The following is a 19,434-nucleotide window of genomic DNA, read 5'->3' as shown; positions in this document are numbered from 1 at the left end:
TATGACAGCTGGACCTCACTGGCTCCCGACCAGCTGGTGTAGGGGACAGTGCCCATCGATCCCGGATACTACTATACACTGGGCTCCTCTGCAGTGGATGACTCCATGGGATCTTCTTGGGGGCATTTTCTTGGCACTACTGCCCTGCGGATGTAAGGAACAGTGCCCATCGCCCCAGGATACCACTATACACTGGGCTCCTTTGCAGTGGTTGACTCCATGGGATCTACGCAAGGGCTCTTTCTTGGCACTACTGCCCCTCAGCGAAGTGCGCTGCCCTCTGTGTGGTTTCTGCAACCAAACGCCCAGAGGTTCTTTGCGGTGACGGGATAGACCCCCTTTCCCCAGAGACACCAGAGAGTGGGCAATCCAGGCAGATTACTGCAGCAGAGACTGCAGACTGCAGAGACTTCCCCCAAGCAATTCTTGGCCTCTGGTGGGACAAAAACAGGGGGGCGAGGGGGAAGACAGCAACTTTTATGGCGAAGGGCATCCAGTTTGAAGAGTTGGACACTATTTGAGACCCTGGAGGCCAGTATATTGGAGTGAAAGGTACGCTCCTGGGCCAACTATATTCATTGATCTCGATCTATGCCCACAACAAAGGGCAAGAACACTTCCGGGGGGGGGAGGGGACTAGAATCATCTCTCCTTCCCTTTTTAGAGGGCCAGATTGTGATTGGTGGTGAGTAATAGTGACCCCGACCCCAACAAAGACAAAACACATACTCCCCTCCTCCAAAGATTTTAAAATCGCGCTGAGTATTCTTCACTTTTTCAAGTCCCTAGATGTGGTGGACACTTGGAGAAATTCATATTCATAACAGCGGGACTTCACTTTCTTCTCACAGGTTCATCACTCCTCCTCCCTGGATGAAGGGGGATATACAAGGGTTTGGAGGGACTGTTTTCTTTCTTTTTGGTATATTGTCTAGCCAATCAGGTGCACACAGGATGATTTAGGTTGAATGACAAAATTCCTATCTAATGATCTAAATGCTTTGTATTTCTTGTCTTTCCTTGTCCCAACTGATTAAAGTCTGTAAAAAAAATTATAATAATAAATACAGCATTGCTGATCTTACATCTCTTACCCCCGTTTCCCTGAGTATCGGTCTTAGGTATAGGTTCCTCAATTGTCTTGTGTTTTTGCACAGAAGCATAAAATGTATTATTGATTCAGCAGCCTCCTCGCACAACTGGCATTTATCAGTATTCACCTCTTTCCAAGTCTGTGTGAAAGTAGCCACTGGGAGCGACCTCAATCTCACTCATGTATAAAGATTTTTCATAGTGCGGGAGATAAAGTCTTGGTCTTGATAAAGTCTTGACTTACCAAGTCAAGTCTTGGTAACGTTTACTTCCTTCGGCCATAACTTGAAGATAGGAAGGGCCCAATTTCAGTTTAGAGGCATCCACAACCAAGCAGTCCTTTGCTCTTTGCACTGCCACGATCCTTTGGGCTTTCCTAGTTCCCAACAGCTGATTTTGGAGGATTTTCCAATTGGGTACTTCTCCCCAATTCTAAAAGGGTTGTTTTTACATGGAGGACCCATTCTATGGATTTTCCTCCATGTAATGACATTAAGTGGTTTAGAGCGTCTCTCCGTTTCCCTAACCCATCCTGTTTCCACAGTTTTAACCAGAAAAGGGCAGGGATAATCAATGCTATGGATGCAACTGGGGTTATTTCTAGCTCAAGTAATAACAGTGCAGAAGGAGTGTTCTTGGGTAATGCAACCAATTTCTTTAGAAGTTTTAATTCAGTAGAGGCGAGTTTTCCCACACTAGCATATCCCCACAGTTCTGCCCCATATAATGCTGCCGGGACAGCCTGCTTCGAATACAAATCTAGAGCAGGCGAAATTGCTCCATGGCCATGACTCGCATGAAAGACCTGGATCGAACCCCCATATTTTTCTAAAGCAGAAACAGACCGCTTTATCTAGTCCACCCACCCTTCTGATTCTTGAAATCATACTCCAAGTTAATCAGAGTTTTTAACTTGCTCAAGTTGCTTTCCGTTCGCTTTTAGCACCAATGGTATAGACTTCAAGAACCGGGGCACGAACACCACTGTCTTTGATTTTCCAATATTTCGATCCAGATCCAACTCTTTACATTTATTCACGAAGATAGCAAGGGATTTTTCTAGGCCTTGCGGGGACGTTGCCAACAAAACAGCATCATCAGCATCAGCATAAAATAACGCTGGATGCTTGTCCATAGGCAATTTCGGGCAATCTTGACATTCTTTTAATAGTTTATCTATTATTTCTTGGATATAGGAATTGAGCAAGAGTGGGGCCAATGAACAGCCCTGTCTCACCCCCTTTACAACTTCAAAGGCCGCAGTGTTCTCGCCTCCTAGGCCATAGCGAACTGTGGCACTGTTTTCCAGAATAGAGGAGCCGAATGATCCTGATCAAATGATCAAAATGAACCCGAACTTCACAGGTAATTAATACATTCCATAAGGTTTCCCTAGATACCGAGTCAAATGCTGTTCTCTGATCGATTCATAGAGTGAATAAAGCAGGCAAGTAATTCATTCATATGTTACACATGTTCCCGGAGGTGACATCAGTTGAGGTCAGTATAGCATTTATATAGTATCACCTTTGCAATATTGAGGTTTTTAAGGAAGGAAAGGATAGGGTTAGATCAGAACAGACTGATAGGTTATAAGAACAATTCGATTCTCCCAAAGGGATGCAGGCAGTCTATTATCCCAGCATTAAAGTGTTCAACATTTAAAACCTGTAAGTGAACAAACACTGGCAAAGCCAATAGGTTCAGAAGGAGGCCTTTTGTGAGCCAGGACAGCCAAAGTTCAGATGCTCTTCTTCTTAGAAAAATGGTTTTAAATAGTCAAGTGTTCCAAAGAGAAATCACAGCAACTCAAGAGGAGTCACCTTTAGAAAGCACAAGCTGTAAGGCCAATGCAGGTAAGTTGAGGTCAACTTAGAGTAGGGTTAAATCACACTCCCAAAGATAGGAAGCACCCCAAATGGCAAAAGGATAATGTACCCCAAGCTTCACAGTACCTCTGAAATGAAGAAGTTGTTCCAGCTGGATGCCTTCAAGATGCAATACAGTAGACCCTTGTTCCTGGTCCTTGTTCCTGGTGATGAAAGGGAGGACATCCGGCGGCCTCCTGCGGCAGCAGTCAAGAAAGAGAGAGGAACGCGGCAGCAATGGATTTCCGTCAATTCAGCATTTCTTTGTGGTTTTGTCGCCTTTTTCTCAGGGCCAAAGAACAACAAACATTTCTGGTTAGGATTTCCTTGATCCGTCCGTCCTGGACTCTGGATGCGGATTTCTTGATTCTGTAGGGTCGTCTTGTGTCAAAATAGAGTTCGTCTTGAGGCTAGTTGGTCCCACCAGCCTAAGGGAGGAAGTCGTCCTTTACGGGTCTTCCCTGTCGATTTGAAAACTGGGTCCGCACAGCTGCAGGGCTTCACCAGGCACTTCGCAGTTTAGAAGGTTGCTGCTGGCATCTTCTCTCGTCTTCTGCTTCAGATGTTGTCCTCCAGTGGTCGAGTCTGCTCTTAGTTATGCAAGTTTCATTTCATTCACAGGCTGTCAATCACACAGCAGGGTGGCTGTCCTCCAGTACAGCCAGCCAGCCAACTGGAACTGGTTTCACTCATGCACACCTAGAGACATAGGACAGCGAAGTTTCGGGACCCTGCCTTTCTAGACACACTGGAGTCTGGGCGGACTTCAGGGCTGAAGTCTGCCAAAGGCAAATCGCACAAAGGACTCAACCCTGATGCAAACAACAGAGTAAAATCCCAGAAGAAACAAACTAACAAGAAATGGCAAAAAAAGAAAACGGGGGCCACTCTGAGAAAATGGTCACCCTTGGGTGCAGCGCTGCAGCAGAGGTATCAACCTGCAGTCACTAGGTAGTAAAAAAAGAAACCACTGCCACCAGCCATTCAAGTGAGTTAGCGTAACAAAATGCTTCATAAGGAATGGGTTAAAGGAGTTACTATGTAACCCCCAGCACTCCACATAGGGTGGTGTATGCTGGGCCCATAGTAAAGTTAAGTAACACACGGGTCGTCTTACTATTCTTGGGAACAGTAGTTCACCAAGAAAATGTGGTTAAACATTAAGAGAAGTCCAAGGGTGGCACTGCACAAAAGGTGCTGTGTGTCACAATGCAAAAGCAGATGCCTATGGAGTTTACCATACTCCAACAGTAAGGAACATAGAAAAACAGCCAGGAAAACACATGAGGGAGGGAGTAAAAGGTCCCCCTCACTCGGGAGTAAAAATTAAAAAGCCCCGAGTCCAGCAAAAGAGCTGCGGGTCTCCAAGGTTAAAGGGAATTGGCGCACAAATGAAAATTCTCTCCAACACTGGCACATATAAAAGTAACCAAAAATCACAAGTGTAAAAGACTAGGGCAGAGGTCTTCAAACTGTGGGGGGCGCTGCCTCAACCCAGGGGGGTGGGGGGGCACGCCAGAGCCCAGCATGAAATGGGTAAAAAATATTTTTTGATTGGAGGAAATGGGAAGGGGCAGCTCACATGCTCAGACTGGACCATAAAACGGTCTTGGGCACCAGTGAAAAAAATGGCCAGCAGTTGCAAATGGATATTCAGTCATTTAGTCACAGACTGTTTGAATAGTACCCAAGGGGTTGTTTTTGGTTCAAATGTAAACAAATTGTGATCTTTAAAGGATATTTATTCAGCAACAATGGTCAAAACTACTAGCTGCATAGTGAAGTAACTCCTCAAACTGGCCCACATTGGCCAAAAAAGTGGCCCATTTTGACTGGCCTACACTAGCATTTTGCATTTTTGGTACGGTCATCGCCCTATAGGCCAGTCCAAGCCTGCCGGCTCATCAATAATGGGTGAGGGGGCGTCCACCCACTGGCCACCTCCCCCATTATGGAGGAGCCAAGAAGCCAGCCCAGTGAAACACTGAGCACTCCCTCAGCTGCTTTTTCCAGCCGAGGGAGTGTTCCTGGGCTGGCTGAACTGTCAAAGGGAAACACTGTTTGCCTTTGACAGTTCATTTCCCCAGCCGCACATGATCACTGAGCCATGCAACGCTGGGGGTGTTTTGCTTTGCCAGCCTTGCATAGCTCATTGGAAATGCTGGCTGGGGCACTGCATGTATGTATGTGCGAAGGGGTGCTCCTGCGCCTCCTCGCACATACGGGCAGAGCAACCTGGAGCGGGGCATTTTAGCAACCACGCGCAGGCCCCTTCAGAAGGTACATTTATGGCGATTTATTTTTTATTTAAATGTGTATGGATGTGTGCATGCTTGGGTTATGGGATTGTGGTGGGAGCAGGATGGGCGGCAGCACTGGGATAGTGGTGGGAGTAGGGTGGGGGAGAGCCCAGGCTCTGTACTGGGAGTAGGGTGCAGTGAAGGCACGCAAAAGTTAATTGCGATTTCTACATGCTGTCCATCTGGCACTTTTGGGGGGGGGGGGGCCGGCCTGCCCAAACTTTGCTCAGGGGGGACCCAGGCCAAAAAAGTTTGAAGACCACTGGAATAGGGTGATAGAACAGTATCCCGATCGCACTGCATTGTAAGATGTTGTGTGCAATGTTAAAAACGTTACACAAATGTAAAATATAAAAGGGAAACAAAGTTTCCGAGTACTGATAGTCTGAAGAACTGAGCAGTTTCCCCATAACAAATTAATAAAGGCAGAGGAAGTGAAGCTGAAGGTTTTACTTCACCTAAAAAAAAAGTCAGAACATGTTAAAAAGCAAAGCAAGGAGATTGGGGTGTTCATAGAAACTATGGAGGGAAAGTTGCCAAATGAGAAGTCTTTCTCAACACTGTGCAAACTATTTGGGTTTGCTTTAAAGTAGCTGAGATGATATGAGCCTCTGTGCAAGAAGTAAAGAAGTCAAAATTAGGGAGTGTTGTAATGTAGTCTCAACTTCGATTATGAGGTAAATGCCTCATTGCAACATTTGAGGTAGTGTTTGAGGTTCATACCAACATACCATGGAATGTGATATTTGTCAGCCATAGGGTCCTTTTCGTGGTATGCAGATTTTGTTCACATAACACTTAGGTTGCACCTGAAACATAGCTCAAACAATCTTACATTTACTAAACTTGGTTTAAGATGGAGCAGCAAGAGGCAGGAATACAGCTACGAACAATAACTTAACGCTGTGTGGTGGTTTTTTCTGGCCCTCCCTTTCTTAAACTTTGACTGAGAAAAAAAGGGAACGAGTAAGACTTGCATTGCCACACAGTTCTTTTTACAAGTCAGAGAAGTCCAGCCTCAACTAACTGCCGAACATACATGGATAGTGTAAAAGCACGTCTTGCAGACGGTGCCATGAAGGTCCCTTCCCCCGCAAGGAAAATGAATGATGCAAGGTGCTATTGTTTCTGAATTTAAACAGAAATTGAACATTAGAGCGTTACTGTGATCCATTACAAAAAGAATAGGTTGGGCAATATAGAACATATTTTCAGGTTTGGAAAGGGCATTGATAATCTGAAGGGACAATCACTGAGCAGAAAGTAACCAGAGCTGTGTGTTACCAAAAAGTAATACAATGAGCAACTACAGTGTCGAGAAAAGTCTGGATGTTGCTATTATTGGCATGGGTAAAACATGGCAATTGTAGTTAATCAGGCAAGCTTCCCTTGTAATTGGGAATATGTGGTGATCCATCCTCTAACAATCAACAGACCATTGGATTATTAAGTGCTTTTCTCTACCGCTTTCCCTTTCCCCCTCACTTACCAACACCCCCACCTGGCCCTCCGACTGGCAGCCTGGTCACTAATGAGTCTCTCAGAGTACCAGGCCCTCCCTGACCAGTCTACCAGCACACCCCTTACTAGCATTCCCCTTCCAAGCAGCCTCCATGGTGGGTCGGGCAATCCTCCTGATATGGTCCACCCTCTGTTCCTCCCACTTAACTGGCGATCCGCCCCCGTCCTCGCACTTAGACGGCTGTCTATCCCTGGAATCCCCTTGCAATTTTCAAAACGGTAGCAGGCCTCCCTCTCCAGAAAGAACATGGCATGAAAACCTGTTCTATGTTATTTTCCCACTTTGAGAGTTCGCAGCCATTGCTTTTTGCTCACTGTACCTTTCGCAGATGGGAAATATCCATTTACATATAAGCCTTTGTCCCGCCTACATGGGCAGTCCAGCACCAAAATGCTATGGCAAATCCCTTCTGAACAAGAGTACCAACAGCAACTCCATAAACGTGTTTCAGCCTTGTTGGGCCTCATCAGTGAGGTAGAGCTGTGCCTCTCTGAGCACAGTGAGCAGTGAGTCCACGTCTGGGTTCCCCGAGGTAACTCAGGTTGACCAACCCCAAGTTCCTTGCATACATTTTTCAAAAAGGTAGCAGGCGCCCCTCTCCAGAAAGAACATGGCATGAACCTGTTCTGTGGTTTTTCCCCACTTTGAGAGTTTGCAGCCATCACTTTTTGCTCACTGTACCTTTCACAGATGGGAAATATCCATTTACATATAAGCCTTTGTCCCGCCTACATGGGCAGCCCTTGCACTTATTCCCCCCCCCCCTTTTCCTCCCCCTAGCACTTGCCTAGCTCCTAGGCCCTTCCTCCTCCTTACCCCCCTGCTTTCATGTATTCCCCTGCACTTATTCCCCTTCCCTGACCATCACTACCCTCCCTGCCCCCTGTTGCACTTGCACGATACGAATGTCACAATGCCTAGCAGGACCGCTATTTGTCGTTTATAGCCCCTGTTCCCTCCCCCTTTTTGCCTTGTGGCGCCTGGAATCACTTTTTGCTGTATAGTGCGCCTTATAATTATTCAATAAATAAAAATAAAAAAATTGCCCAAAACCCATGGTGACTGTTAGGGACATTTTCCTTTTTGCAACTTTCCCTCCATTGATTTCCCTGCAACACCCAGAATATTGTATATGGACTTGGCATCCTGGCTGCTTCTGGGTTGATGGAGTTATTTTTAGCCCGCTAACGTGCTCACATCACATGTTTGATGGCACGAGTTAGCCCCCAAGGATGCCAATGCAGGAAGAGATTGTCTCCCATTTACTTTTTCCTGTATTTTTACATAGTAAAACAAGTCTCCTTCAGTGGAGTGTTACAGGGACACTGTGTCCCTTTTTCTTTTTACCGAGCAACAGTTTGGGTACAACTCTGATGTGCATCGGACAGGTTTGTGACAGTGAATCAAGTTCTACACCTTTTCACGCTGCATGTACCCTTCTTTTTACTGTGATAATGCCATTTTGAGTACCTTACACTCAAACCTGCTGCTTCTCGTCGAACAAGATCTGTCCTTTGACCCATATTGCCTTTTGGCCATCTTCCTGTCCTATGAGGCCAGAACCTCCCAAATAAGGTATCGAAGCATCAAGCCTTGAATTCAAGTTCATTGCTTTCTGTGCCTGTAACTGGGAGAGCGACTGTCTGGTCCCAAACCAGTATCCAACCAAGGGTTGTCTGTTGCTGCACAGATGTTGGGCAGCTAGCTCTTCATGAATGGACAGCCATTGCCTGTTTGATTAGTGCAGATTCTTCCCACTGGTGAGCAGGTGAAACCCCCAGCCTGGATTGAAAAGTGGGTCTGGAGCCATTCTGAAAATGAAATACACTGAAACCAAGACTCCAAAGAACGAAAACAACATATAGGAGAGCTGAAGGACAGCTGTTAAAAAGTTCCACAAAGCGGGCCATCTGGGAACCTGTGCCCTCTTCAGTGACCACGGAAGACCATAATCGGGTGCCTTCCTCCCCTAAATTATTGCCTGAACTGGGCTGAGCCATTCTCGTGCCCTTCTCTGCTGTTGGTAGACTGTGGGTCCCTGGAGCATCCTGGAGGCTGACCATCCACTGAAGGAGTATCATCCATGCACGGAATAAGACCTTGCCTATACCCCTGAAAGAGCTCTTCTCTGCAGCTCACAAACATTATTGCCTGCTGCACTGATAAGAGGGGACTGTCTGGAGCCTGATATCTACTGCCTGCAACATCTGAGCATACCTACAAAATCTGAGCTTACCTAACCCCGACTGGGTCACCCGGTCCCACTCAATGAGCCTCCAAACCTTGGAATTGGGGGATCCTTTGTCATGGGAGTCGCAGTAGTCATCTTTCAATGTTCTGTCCTGTTTAGCTGGTGGATCGTTGGAGCCGTGCCTTCTTTGGGAGATTGGAAACGCTGCTAGCTAGACACAAACCCAACACCAAAAATTACCTCTGCACCCATAACCCCAGGACAACCTGCACCGGGACAGAAGGCATGAATAGTTGGCCCCAATAACTAACATTACCTGGGAAGTAGAGTTCTAGTCAGGAATTCCTTCCTAGGAGCCCCTCTTTGGGATTAGGAGTTACTCCCTTCCTTTTGAGAAACTTAAATTCAACCTACAGTATGGTTGGCTGCTTTAAACACTGACCTGTTGGCTTTAGGCAAGTCTTAGTGCAGAGGCACATTTGCATTGTCTTACTCCTATCCAGGCACTCTCTTGTGAACTACTTCATTAGAATACTGGTAATTTAGAACAACTTTTCAAGCTTTAAAAAGGTAAATAGTTTGACTAAACATTGTTATTTACTCCAATTTACCTTAAACCAGGGGTCTGCATCCTTTGGCTTTGCAAATGTTTTTTGGAATACAAATCCCACCAGTCCCAGCCAGCACAGTAAAATGTGAAGGATCACAGGAATCATCCAAAACATCTGGAGAGCCACAGGTTGCAGACCCATGCCTTACAAAGTAGTGTTTGTCCTTGGAATCAGTATTTTAAACTATGTGCAGTTTTATGTGCATCTATGTGTGTGTATGGTTGCTGGAGTAACATAGTAGCCTTGACTTAATTACATGCACTTCCTTAATAAATACTATTTTTTTACATCTGTGTGAAACTCTTATACTTCACAATCTCTGTATTGTTAACCATACCCATCTATGGCTTGGCATGGGAATGCAAGAGAAACTAAACTACATACTATTTGCATGAAATATTTGCACACAATTCTATGTTCTGTTTAAAGAAAGACCTCCATTCACAGATGGCAGACAGTGACCTTATAGCCAGGCTGGTGGCATAAAATCTCAAATTTTCCATCCAGTTGTGTAAGGGTTAATAATATAAAAAGCCTTAACGGATGAAATCCCCCTTAATTGTCTTAATTAGAAAATGCTGCATAACAGCAACAGTGCGTTACATAGCAATATTATGCATTTAATAAGATTAAATTGCAAAACATCTACTTACTTTGTTTGATTTCATTCCTGCACCTGCAACATGCTTTCTGTCACGGACAATGTCGATATCCATTATAATAAACTCCTCCATTTGTTTTGGGTGGAACAAGCTATTGAAAGGGTACCGCCAATAAGTGTTTCCATCCACTTCGCAAACTGGAATATAAATCACAAAGCTTCAGGGAAAAAAATAAACAATGCACAATAATTCACTCTATACACCCATTTAAAATGATGACACAAGAATCATTATGCTGGGTGCAGCAACATCCTCTTCTAACGAGAAGGCTTTCTAGTTCAGCTCAATCTTAAAAAGTGTGTCGCTGCCCTGCAAAAGTACCGATTTTTTCTTAAAAACCAGAATGTGTTCAGCTTGCTACATGTAGGTGTTCCTCCTTTTCTAACACTGAATAGGCCACTGTAACAGTGCAGTAAGTACAATAACCAGACGTTTCATTGAACAGTTTAATGACAGTATATGATGTCCTCTTTACTGCAAAGCATGAGTATATGACTGTTCAGAATTGTGGTGTTCAAAACCATAATTTGATTAAAACAAACATTTGTAATCAAGACTTTTTTAAAAAAAGGTTTCAAAACTTGCTGGTACGTGAAGCAAAATTACCTAATTTGCGCACCAGGTACATCAGTATTCAAGTGTGCAGTAGCCATACTTCAGTGGCTCAGCATGATTCCCAGTGTCACTGTTTTAGGGTTGCAGTATCTCAGATCTCAATGGCTTCAGTCTGGCAAACTTATTAGAAGTGAATACTTCAATTTATGACTTAAACAGGCTTCTGCCATTTATCTGTGGGGATCCGCCTGGAGTCCCACAACAACCTCACAGCTAGAACTTGAGCCTTCTTCAGCCTCATGGTCATCAACACACCTCTGTCTTACTTTCCATAACTACATGGACAATACTGCAATTTAACTAAAGGTTCAGTGGCCCTTTGGAGTAGGTCACCACACTTTCAGTAATCTGAATGCAATTGAGGAATGAATGGGCACTTGTTCTCAAAGAACAGTGAAAAAAACGAGACAAATCCTGCACCATCCCAAACATCTCTCCTTCAGTTTTTCACCAGCTGACAACCTTTACCCCTTTGGCCAAAACCAATGGAGTTTACTTGCACTGCGACTACAACATGATTTCCTTAACAATCTAGCCAAAAGTGCCAATTACCAACGCTAGAATGCCCCAACATATTATAGAGGCCCCATAGGCAACCAAAGAAAAGTGTACTAAACAGATATCTACATTGACCTCCTGGAGTGCCACCTAGAGAGCTTGAGTGTTAGATAGAATTGCATGCAGTTCCTTCTGGTACCACCACATACAATTAGGGCAACAGGTGTAAGCAAAACCAACCTTTGGTATAAGTCTGTACTACACAGTTTAATGATAGAAGGGCTGACCAGTCAGGCTTATCTCAAGAGGGAATGTGAGCAGTACAAGATATTACACAGAGGACTTACAATCACAGTGGTTCAAGTAGACACTTATACTCACGGTTTCTTGGTAAAACACTTATTAATTTATTTACACAATCATTTATAAAACATTCACTAGTGTCAGGCAATTTAATAATATACACAGATATACTTCAGTACTAAACCAATACGTTTCTGAACAAGTTAGACTCCCCTGAAGTGGGAACAAAATGGCACTTCAGTAACTTTCAAAAGGAGTAAAAAAAGGCATTAAGTAGCAGAATAGCTCACATATACTTGTTAGATAGTGCAAATAGTTTCAGTTCTCCAGAATAGTTCAATTCAAGTCAATAGGCCGGGCCAAAGTCAATGGGCTAGTGTTCTGGATAGGAAAGAGCAGTTCTGGTATCAAACGGTAAAGTCTTTGCAAAAGTTCTTTTGGCGAAAAGGAGAGAGTTTTTCTCAATCGAATGGGCACCGTACCTTATTTTTTTTTTTTTAGATTTTATTTGTGTTTGACTCTCTTAACAAGTAAGAGAGACTTTACAAAAAAGATATAATAAAAAAGGCATTATAACAAATGCCTACATACGTGAAATCTTACAATACATAGACCTAAAAAACATCATACAAGTAAAAGTTTAAAACCCATTAATTCCTATGACATGATGGTAAAGACATAGAAAACAAGAGGAATACACAATGGGGTTATCTATACGCTCAAATGTACATACATCATCAATTTCGTACTGATTTGCAAGGAAGAAGAGAGTAGGAATAAGTGATTCAAGGGATATTCATGTAGCAATCTTTTTCCAATTCTCTTGCAATTACTTTACATAATTTCGTTACAGCATATATCAACGGTTTATGGTTACCTTGCATCATTCTGGCCCAAAGGAAAGGTAGGCAATCAATAAAATTAATGTTTACAAATTCCATCAATAATAACGATCTTTGATTCCTAAAATGGGGACAATTTAAAACCAGATGTTTTAATGTTTCAGTGGGTTCGGTACACATGGGAAATCTGCAGTGCGGACTCGAGGCATACAGCTTATGACCGATCCATTTTACTACTCTTTCTTTGGTATGAAACAAATTGAGTTTGAACCAGAGATACGTCCTCCGCGTGGAGTTACAAGGAAAAAGCACAATGTAGTCATATCTAGGGATACGTTTACGTGTGAATAATTGGTATTCCTTGTAAAGATAGTACGATCCCATTTTATCGAGGGTTGTGCACCAATCAAGTTCAAACAGTTTTTTTTTAGCATAGCCTGGTCTATGATATACATCGTCCACAGTAATGTTAGCCGTCTTGAGTATAGCAGCCATTTTTGTCACATAGAGAGCCATGGAAGACGTAGGTGACAGCTTGATGGTACGATTCAACTCAGCATATAAGGAGTTCACTATGGGATGCCCGATCTTAGCAAAGTTGGTTAAGAGTCGCCATTTCCAACGAGTAGACAATGCTACTAGACCCAATTCATGCCTCAAGATTGCATTGGGGAGGGACATCGGAAGCGACATGGCACGTTTCAGGGCAGTACCCTGCAGTTGGTCTAGAATTGGGCCCATTTCACCCATGCATATGTCAAGAGAATACAGAATTACGCTTTCAATTTTCAAAGTAAAGAACTCGATGAGGGGAATTAATGAAAATTTGCAGTATTTTGCATAGATTACTTTGGATTGTGATATCAAGGGTCTGATCTTTTTGCTGAGAACGTCATTCCACATTGAGATGGAATTTTTCTCTGTTAGATAGTATCCCAAATAAATCGTTTCTCTAATGACTGAGATGGGGATCTGCATGAGATGCCACTGTGACTTGCCAGTTCGTTTCTGTACACCAAATTGCATTACTGCTGTTTTAGCAGGGTTAGGCATCAAATTGTGTGCTAATGCAAATTCTTCAAATAGTCGTAGTTTAAGTTGGAGACCTGACGGGGTGGGATCAAATAGAATAATATCATCTGCAAAGGCGAGCCACTTAAGGTGGATCAAGCCGATTTTAGCAGAGAAGAGATTTTTTTCATCCCAACCTTTATCAAGATCAGAGAGGTATAGGTTAAAGAAGGTAGCAGCAAGATTGCAACCTTGCTTCAAGCCCACCTCTGTACTGATATCTTTAGTAACGCGTCCCTCTGAAGTGAGCTTGATTCTGTAAGAGGTGTTGGTATGCAAGGCTTTAAACCAATAAATGAGAATAGGCGGAATTCCCATATTGGTCAGCTTAGTCCATAATATGTTACGGATCACTGTATCGAAAGCTGAGGACATGTCGATAAGAGCAATGTAGACCGGGTTAGATGTTGGTTTCTTGGCTTCTGCGATAGTGAATGCCATTACCATAGCATTTAACGCGGTGGACATGCCTTTTCTAAATCCAGTTTGATATTTGGAATATAGTCCTAGTGCCCCAATGTACTTTTCCAAGTCATGAAGAAGGAGAGAGGCGAATAATTTCGCCGCAGTGTCAATTAGGGCAATGGGACGATAGTTCTGCGGCAGCGCAGCATCTCCTTTCTTAAAAATCGGAATGATGTTGGCAGTTAGCCATGAAGCTGGAATAATTCCTGTGTTAAAAATGGACTGAAACTTGGTATTTAGGATACAAGCCCACAGGTCCGGGTCTTCTTTGTAGAGGCATGGAGGTAGGCCATCGGGACCGGATGATTTAGAGTAACTGAGTTTGGAAATCGCCCATTTAATGTCAGCGATGGACCAACCCAACCGCGGCAGTTCATGATATCTTATTAGCGGTGTCGAGATATTCGCAAATTGCACAGGAATCCGGAATTTGTGCCAGATATACTTATACCAAGTAGATTCCGATATAACATTCGGCATAGAGAGTGATACTTGCGAGGAATGGCTCTTAATCGTTCGCCATATAATTCGAGTGTCATGGACAGAGATGGCTCTGATGAGTTTACAATTTATTTCGTTGTACCTTATAAGCCTTAACTGCTTCAAGCTATGTTTATAGTTTGACAGAATGGATTTGCGCCGCGAAAGATATTGTTCCTGCGACAGGTCTGGAAGTTTTTTCAAGGCCCTAAGAGCCTTGTTTTTTTCCCGCTTCTGTACTTTACAGAGCGGATCAAAAGAATGACAGTTTTTGATATCTGTATTTTTCTTTTTGTTGAAGTATGTTAGTGCTATATGCGTTATTTCAACATATCGCTGCTCAAGGGCATTCATAGGCATACAATCCAAGTTATGCCAAAGTGCAATGGCTGACTTTATAAATTGAATAAATTGCTTGCAGAGAGCCGTGGACCATCTGATAGAGGTCATAGGACGATCTACTTCACATAGTGCAGTAGCATGGTCAACTCCAGTAATAGAAAAATCAAGTTTCAAATTGCCTAGTAACGCAGCATGGTCACTAAAAGGCAACATGGAGATTCTTAGGGGAGAAGATCGTAGGAGCAAGTTATGACTAACAAATATAAAGTCAAGAGTTGACATTTTACCATCTCTTGACCATGTGGTCCAATTCAACAGGTCGGCGGGTGGAATAAGATCTAGATCCCAATCTTTCAGAAAGGACCTCCATATGTTGCCTCTATTTTTAGAGAGAAGGTTTCTGGGGGGTCCTCCAATTTCATTGATGGTTCTGCAATCACAGTTAAAGTCACCGCCTAGAATGATTTCAATATTTTCATATTCGTGAGTGACATATTCCAAACAGTTCTCGACTATCTCAATCATCTCATCAATCTCAAGGGTGGACGGATTCCAATACATGGTCATAATAATTAAATGGGGATAATTATGGATGTTCGTTTCCAATAGAACTGCTAATAAATTGTTAGCATGCCACACGATTTTTGAATTGAACATAAGAGCATTGTCTATGGCTATCATAATACCACCCGAAGGACGACCAACCGGAGCGCGTGAAGCAGGAATGTGATGCGTTACATAATCAGGCAGAAGAAAGGAAGAGGTTTTCATAGTCTCCTGAAACATTAATATTGATGGACGACTCAAACGGTCGAGAGTTGAGTGCCATTTCATAAGATTAAGGTATCCACATGAATTCCACGATTGAAAAGAAAGGAGGTCTTTGAAAGACGGCTATGAAGAAGAGAAACCGTCCGTAGTTTTTAAGAGGGAATTAAGCATAGGGGCAAGCCAAGGCAAGTCATGAGAAATGCCTACTTTGAGCAAAAGCTCAGAGATTGCATCATTAGCAGCCGGATGGTTGACAGCTTGTAATGGAACAAGCGATTTGGGGCTCATAGCCTGGGGACACTTAAATTGAATAAATTTGGTGGCCTCTTGTTCATTTTCCAATGAGGTTAAGATGAGGCCTTCTTCATAAATGCCGTCCCTATTAAACCATAAATATTTCTTTACGGTCTCTGATGCTAAGTAAATTGTGGCACGATAGTTATTGTCCGTAGCTAATGACACTCTTAGAATGTCTGCCGATTTGAACATCCGTAGTTGAGGGATGCGACCAAATAGTGCCAAAAGAAAGGCGCGATTAATCCGATTTCTGCCTAGTAGATCACTTTTCCCCTCAAATCCTATTAAGTGGTGTTTTTCCGGAATAATTGGTTCATTCGTGACAGATAGTTGATCGAATGATTTTGTATGGGGATCAGAGGCGATTTCGCAGAACGGAACATGGTGGGAGATCGTGGAAGCCGCATGGTGGGAAATTGCATTAGGAAGGTTCGATTTCGATGATCTTTCATCAAGTTCCTTCCTAAGGATGTCCAAAATTGCATGATGGGATAGCATGGTAGCAGCTTGAGGATCAAGGATGCAGCTACCCGTTGGAAGGCTCTGGTCAGAGGTGCAATTCGGAGCAAGAGGGGGGGATATGATGCGTACGGGCTGACTGTTAGGAGGAAGAATGGAGGGTACCATGGTAGATTCGGGGGCCCATAAAGCTACCTTTCCTAGTCCGTTACCGGACATCACAGAGCTAATACAATTAGGAAAATCAGCATTGCTGTGCAAGGCAGTGCAACAATTAGGATCATTGATCAGTTGAGGAAATGCACATGATGAGCTCATAATGCTACTAGATTGTAAGTCAGTCGAACGTGGAAGTGCTAAAAGCACAGATGGCAAGCAAGATGGTATCAGTGCATTAACTTGGTCCTTGACAGTGTTCGTTGTATTGCTAGTATTGGCATTTAAATTGCTTCCAGGGGGTGGGGTACATACTTCACTGCCGGTTCTGGGGATGGAATTGGCTGGGGGATCGGGCCGTACCATTTCGGCAAGCCGGGTGGTACGGTTTCTCCGGCAGACCGGAAAATAGGTAATCAGATTTGATTTAGTTCCTGTCAAAAGTGATGGTGCTTGTCCGTTGGAAGATGAATTGGTTGACATTGCATTAGTGTTTTTTGTTTTTCGTTTTAAGGTGTGTGTTTCAGTGAAGTCAGCTTGCTGTTTCTCGACTCGAGTGATATCCAGAATGGTCAAACTAGAGTCAATGGTTGGAAGTATAGCTGCATGGGGCCCAGTAATTTTACAGGGGCGAACTGCAGCATCACTTTCAGACAGATCCAGTATTATGGATGGAGTTAAGACATCTTGGCTTTCTTTCGAAAGTTGATTAAGGTCAATATGATCCTCATCTATTGGTACGTTGTCATAGATCCTAATAATCGAATCAGGTGAGGAATTCAAGTCTTTTGTGGCGATATTCTTCTTTCTTTTAGCATTTCTTTTTACAGCTCTTTGATGGAGTTTCTTAGCCCTCCGCGACATGAAACCAGTATAATTACCACCGGAATCAGGAACCGGAGGTGCAGATTGCATATGTTCAAGAGCTGTGAGAAGAACAGTGGGGCTATCGGGGCCATTCATAGGGGTCGGAATTACCGGGGGGTATAAAGCTAGTAATGTGTTCATTTTTTCAATGGCAGATTTCAGATCGCAAGCGGGATGGTAATATTTGCACGGGGTAGAGTCTATTGGCTTTACTGAATGCATAGCAGGCAATTCTGGGGTCAGGTCCAAGCAGCACTGTATACTTTTATTTTTCGTAGGCCAGATGGTGGCAGATTGATGAATCGTAGGGCATACATTTTTGGAATTTTTTAGCATTTCGGCTGCTATAATGAAACCCTCGATCCGTTCCATCTTAGCAGTGATCAGTGACTGCATTGACTTGATCTCCCTCAGTGCAAGATGGGTCAGATCATGACCTTTATCCAGGAGATCCAAAATACGGATAATCACTGGAAACGAGTTTGGGGAGTATTGGGATTGAGTCCCCTCACAAGGGTGCTGGATTTGACATTCATGGGAAGGTGGTACCGAATGTTCCACATTATTAGCTTGGGAAATGGTTTCAGGAGAGGACAGTGAGTGCGGAAAAGAGAGTTTTTTATTGATGGCATTAGCTGAACTATCGCTCTTATCCAAAAGAGTTTTGGGATCATGTAACGCGTGAGCTTGGGAAACCATACGGTTTGATACAGAATTAAAAACTATAGGTGTCAAAGTGCCTATCGAGCGGCAAACCGCCTTGTCCAATGCCTCCATTTTCGCCATGGTTAGATCAAATTGGCATTGGTCAGAATCAGTGACCAGCGGAGATTCAGAGCAACTTCTCAATCGAATGGGCACCGTACCTTATTATGAAGAAACAAATGCTGCTGAAGTCGTGGTTTCCCGGCAGTTCCTGCAGATCTCACTGTTCCTGAGATTCAGTCGTGGGGACAAGAGGGAGGACGTTGGGGGACTCCTGCACTGCACGGGATCGTCGAAGAAAGCAAACAAGATGGAGGCACTTCAGTTTCCAGGAGATGTAGATTCAAGAACACAAGCTGGTGTCCCTCTCCCTGGTTAATCCTAACCAGCCTTGAGAATGGTATCCAGGTGTCTTACGAGTTGATTGATCCCACCAACTCAAAGGAAGAAACCGTCCGTGAAGGAGCACCTCTGTCAAATGGAGCTTTGGCAATTTGGACCTGCAGTGGAGCTTCACCGGGCAAACCAATGGTCCAGGAGTTGCAGCAGCCGTCCTATTCCAGCTCGTCTTCAGTTCTTTCATTCCAGTGGTCGAATCTGCCTATCCAGTCCAGGAGACTCGCCATTTAAACAGTTTTCTCCCATTCATTTCAGCCTAGCTGTCACTCACCCAGCAGGGTGGCTGTCCTTGCCGGACAGTCAGCCAATCACGGCAGACACCAGAGGCGGTCTTCAGTCCTAAAGCCTGCCAAAGGAAAACAAACAAAGGGAACAAACCTGGTTTGGCGCGCAGAGACAATCTCTAGAAGGACCTTTCCAAAAAGAAATGGCAAAAAAAGAAGACCGGGCCCTGTGTTGACAAAGGGGCTTAAGGCGCCATCTTGAAAAACATGGCTCCCATGATTTTTAGCTACCAGTGTTCGTGGTCTGGAAAAAATCATGGTAGCTCGTAAAACCACTGCCATCAGTCTTTTCAATAGGAAAGCGTAGCATTTGACTGCTACACAAGTATTTAGACACAGGGGATACTAGGTAACCCCTCTAGAACTCCACTGTAAGATGGTGTGTGCTGGGTCTAGGAATTTGGAAAAGACTAGTAAAGTCAATTTCACTTTACATTCTCTGGGAAACAGTAGTTAAACCCAGAGAAGGTATTTAAACCTTTGGGAAGTCTAAAAGACATTTCTGTGTCACTGCACTGAAGGTGCTGTGTAACCCACATGAAAAGATGATGCCTATGGAGTCATCTAAAACCCAATTTTCAAGGAACACAAGTGTAAAATACATATCAAAACACACAAGAGTGGGGAAAAAAGG

The 19,434-nt window shown here is 43.8% G+C and overlaps 1 protein-coding gene across 2 annotated transcripts in view; it reads right to left on the bottom strand.

The window, feature by feature from the left end:
• The window catches only part of NMD3 (NMD3 ribosome export adaptor), a 379,934-nt gene that overhangs the window by 207,067 nt on the left and 153,433 nt on the right, over positions 1-19,434 (bottom strand). For both annotated transcript variants that reach the window (XM_069618472.1, XM_069618471.1), the window contains one exon: positions 10,238-10,383. In XM_069618472.1, coding sequence (XP_069474573.1) covers positions 10,238-10,383 — 146 coding nt within the window. The remainder of the gene's footprint in view (positions 1-10,237; positions 10,384-19,434) is intronic.

This window comes from Ambystoma mexicanum, chromosome 10 (genome assembly GCF_040938575.1).
Source record: "Ambystoma mexicanum isolate Mex_15411 chromosome 10, UKY_AmexF1_1, whole genome shotgun sequence".
Classification (NCBI taxonomy): domain Eukaryota; kingdom Metazoa; phylum Chordata; class Amphibia; order Caudata; family Ambystomatidae; genus Ambystoma; species Ambystoma mexicanum.
Note: the sequence above shows the minus strand (reverse complement) of the source record. Positions and strands in the feature narration are given on the sequence as shown.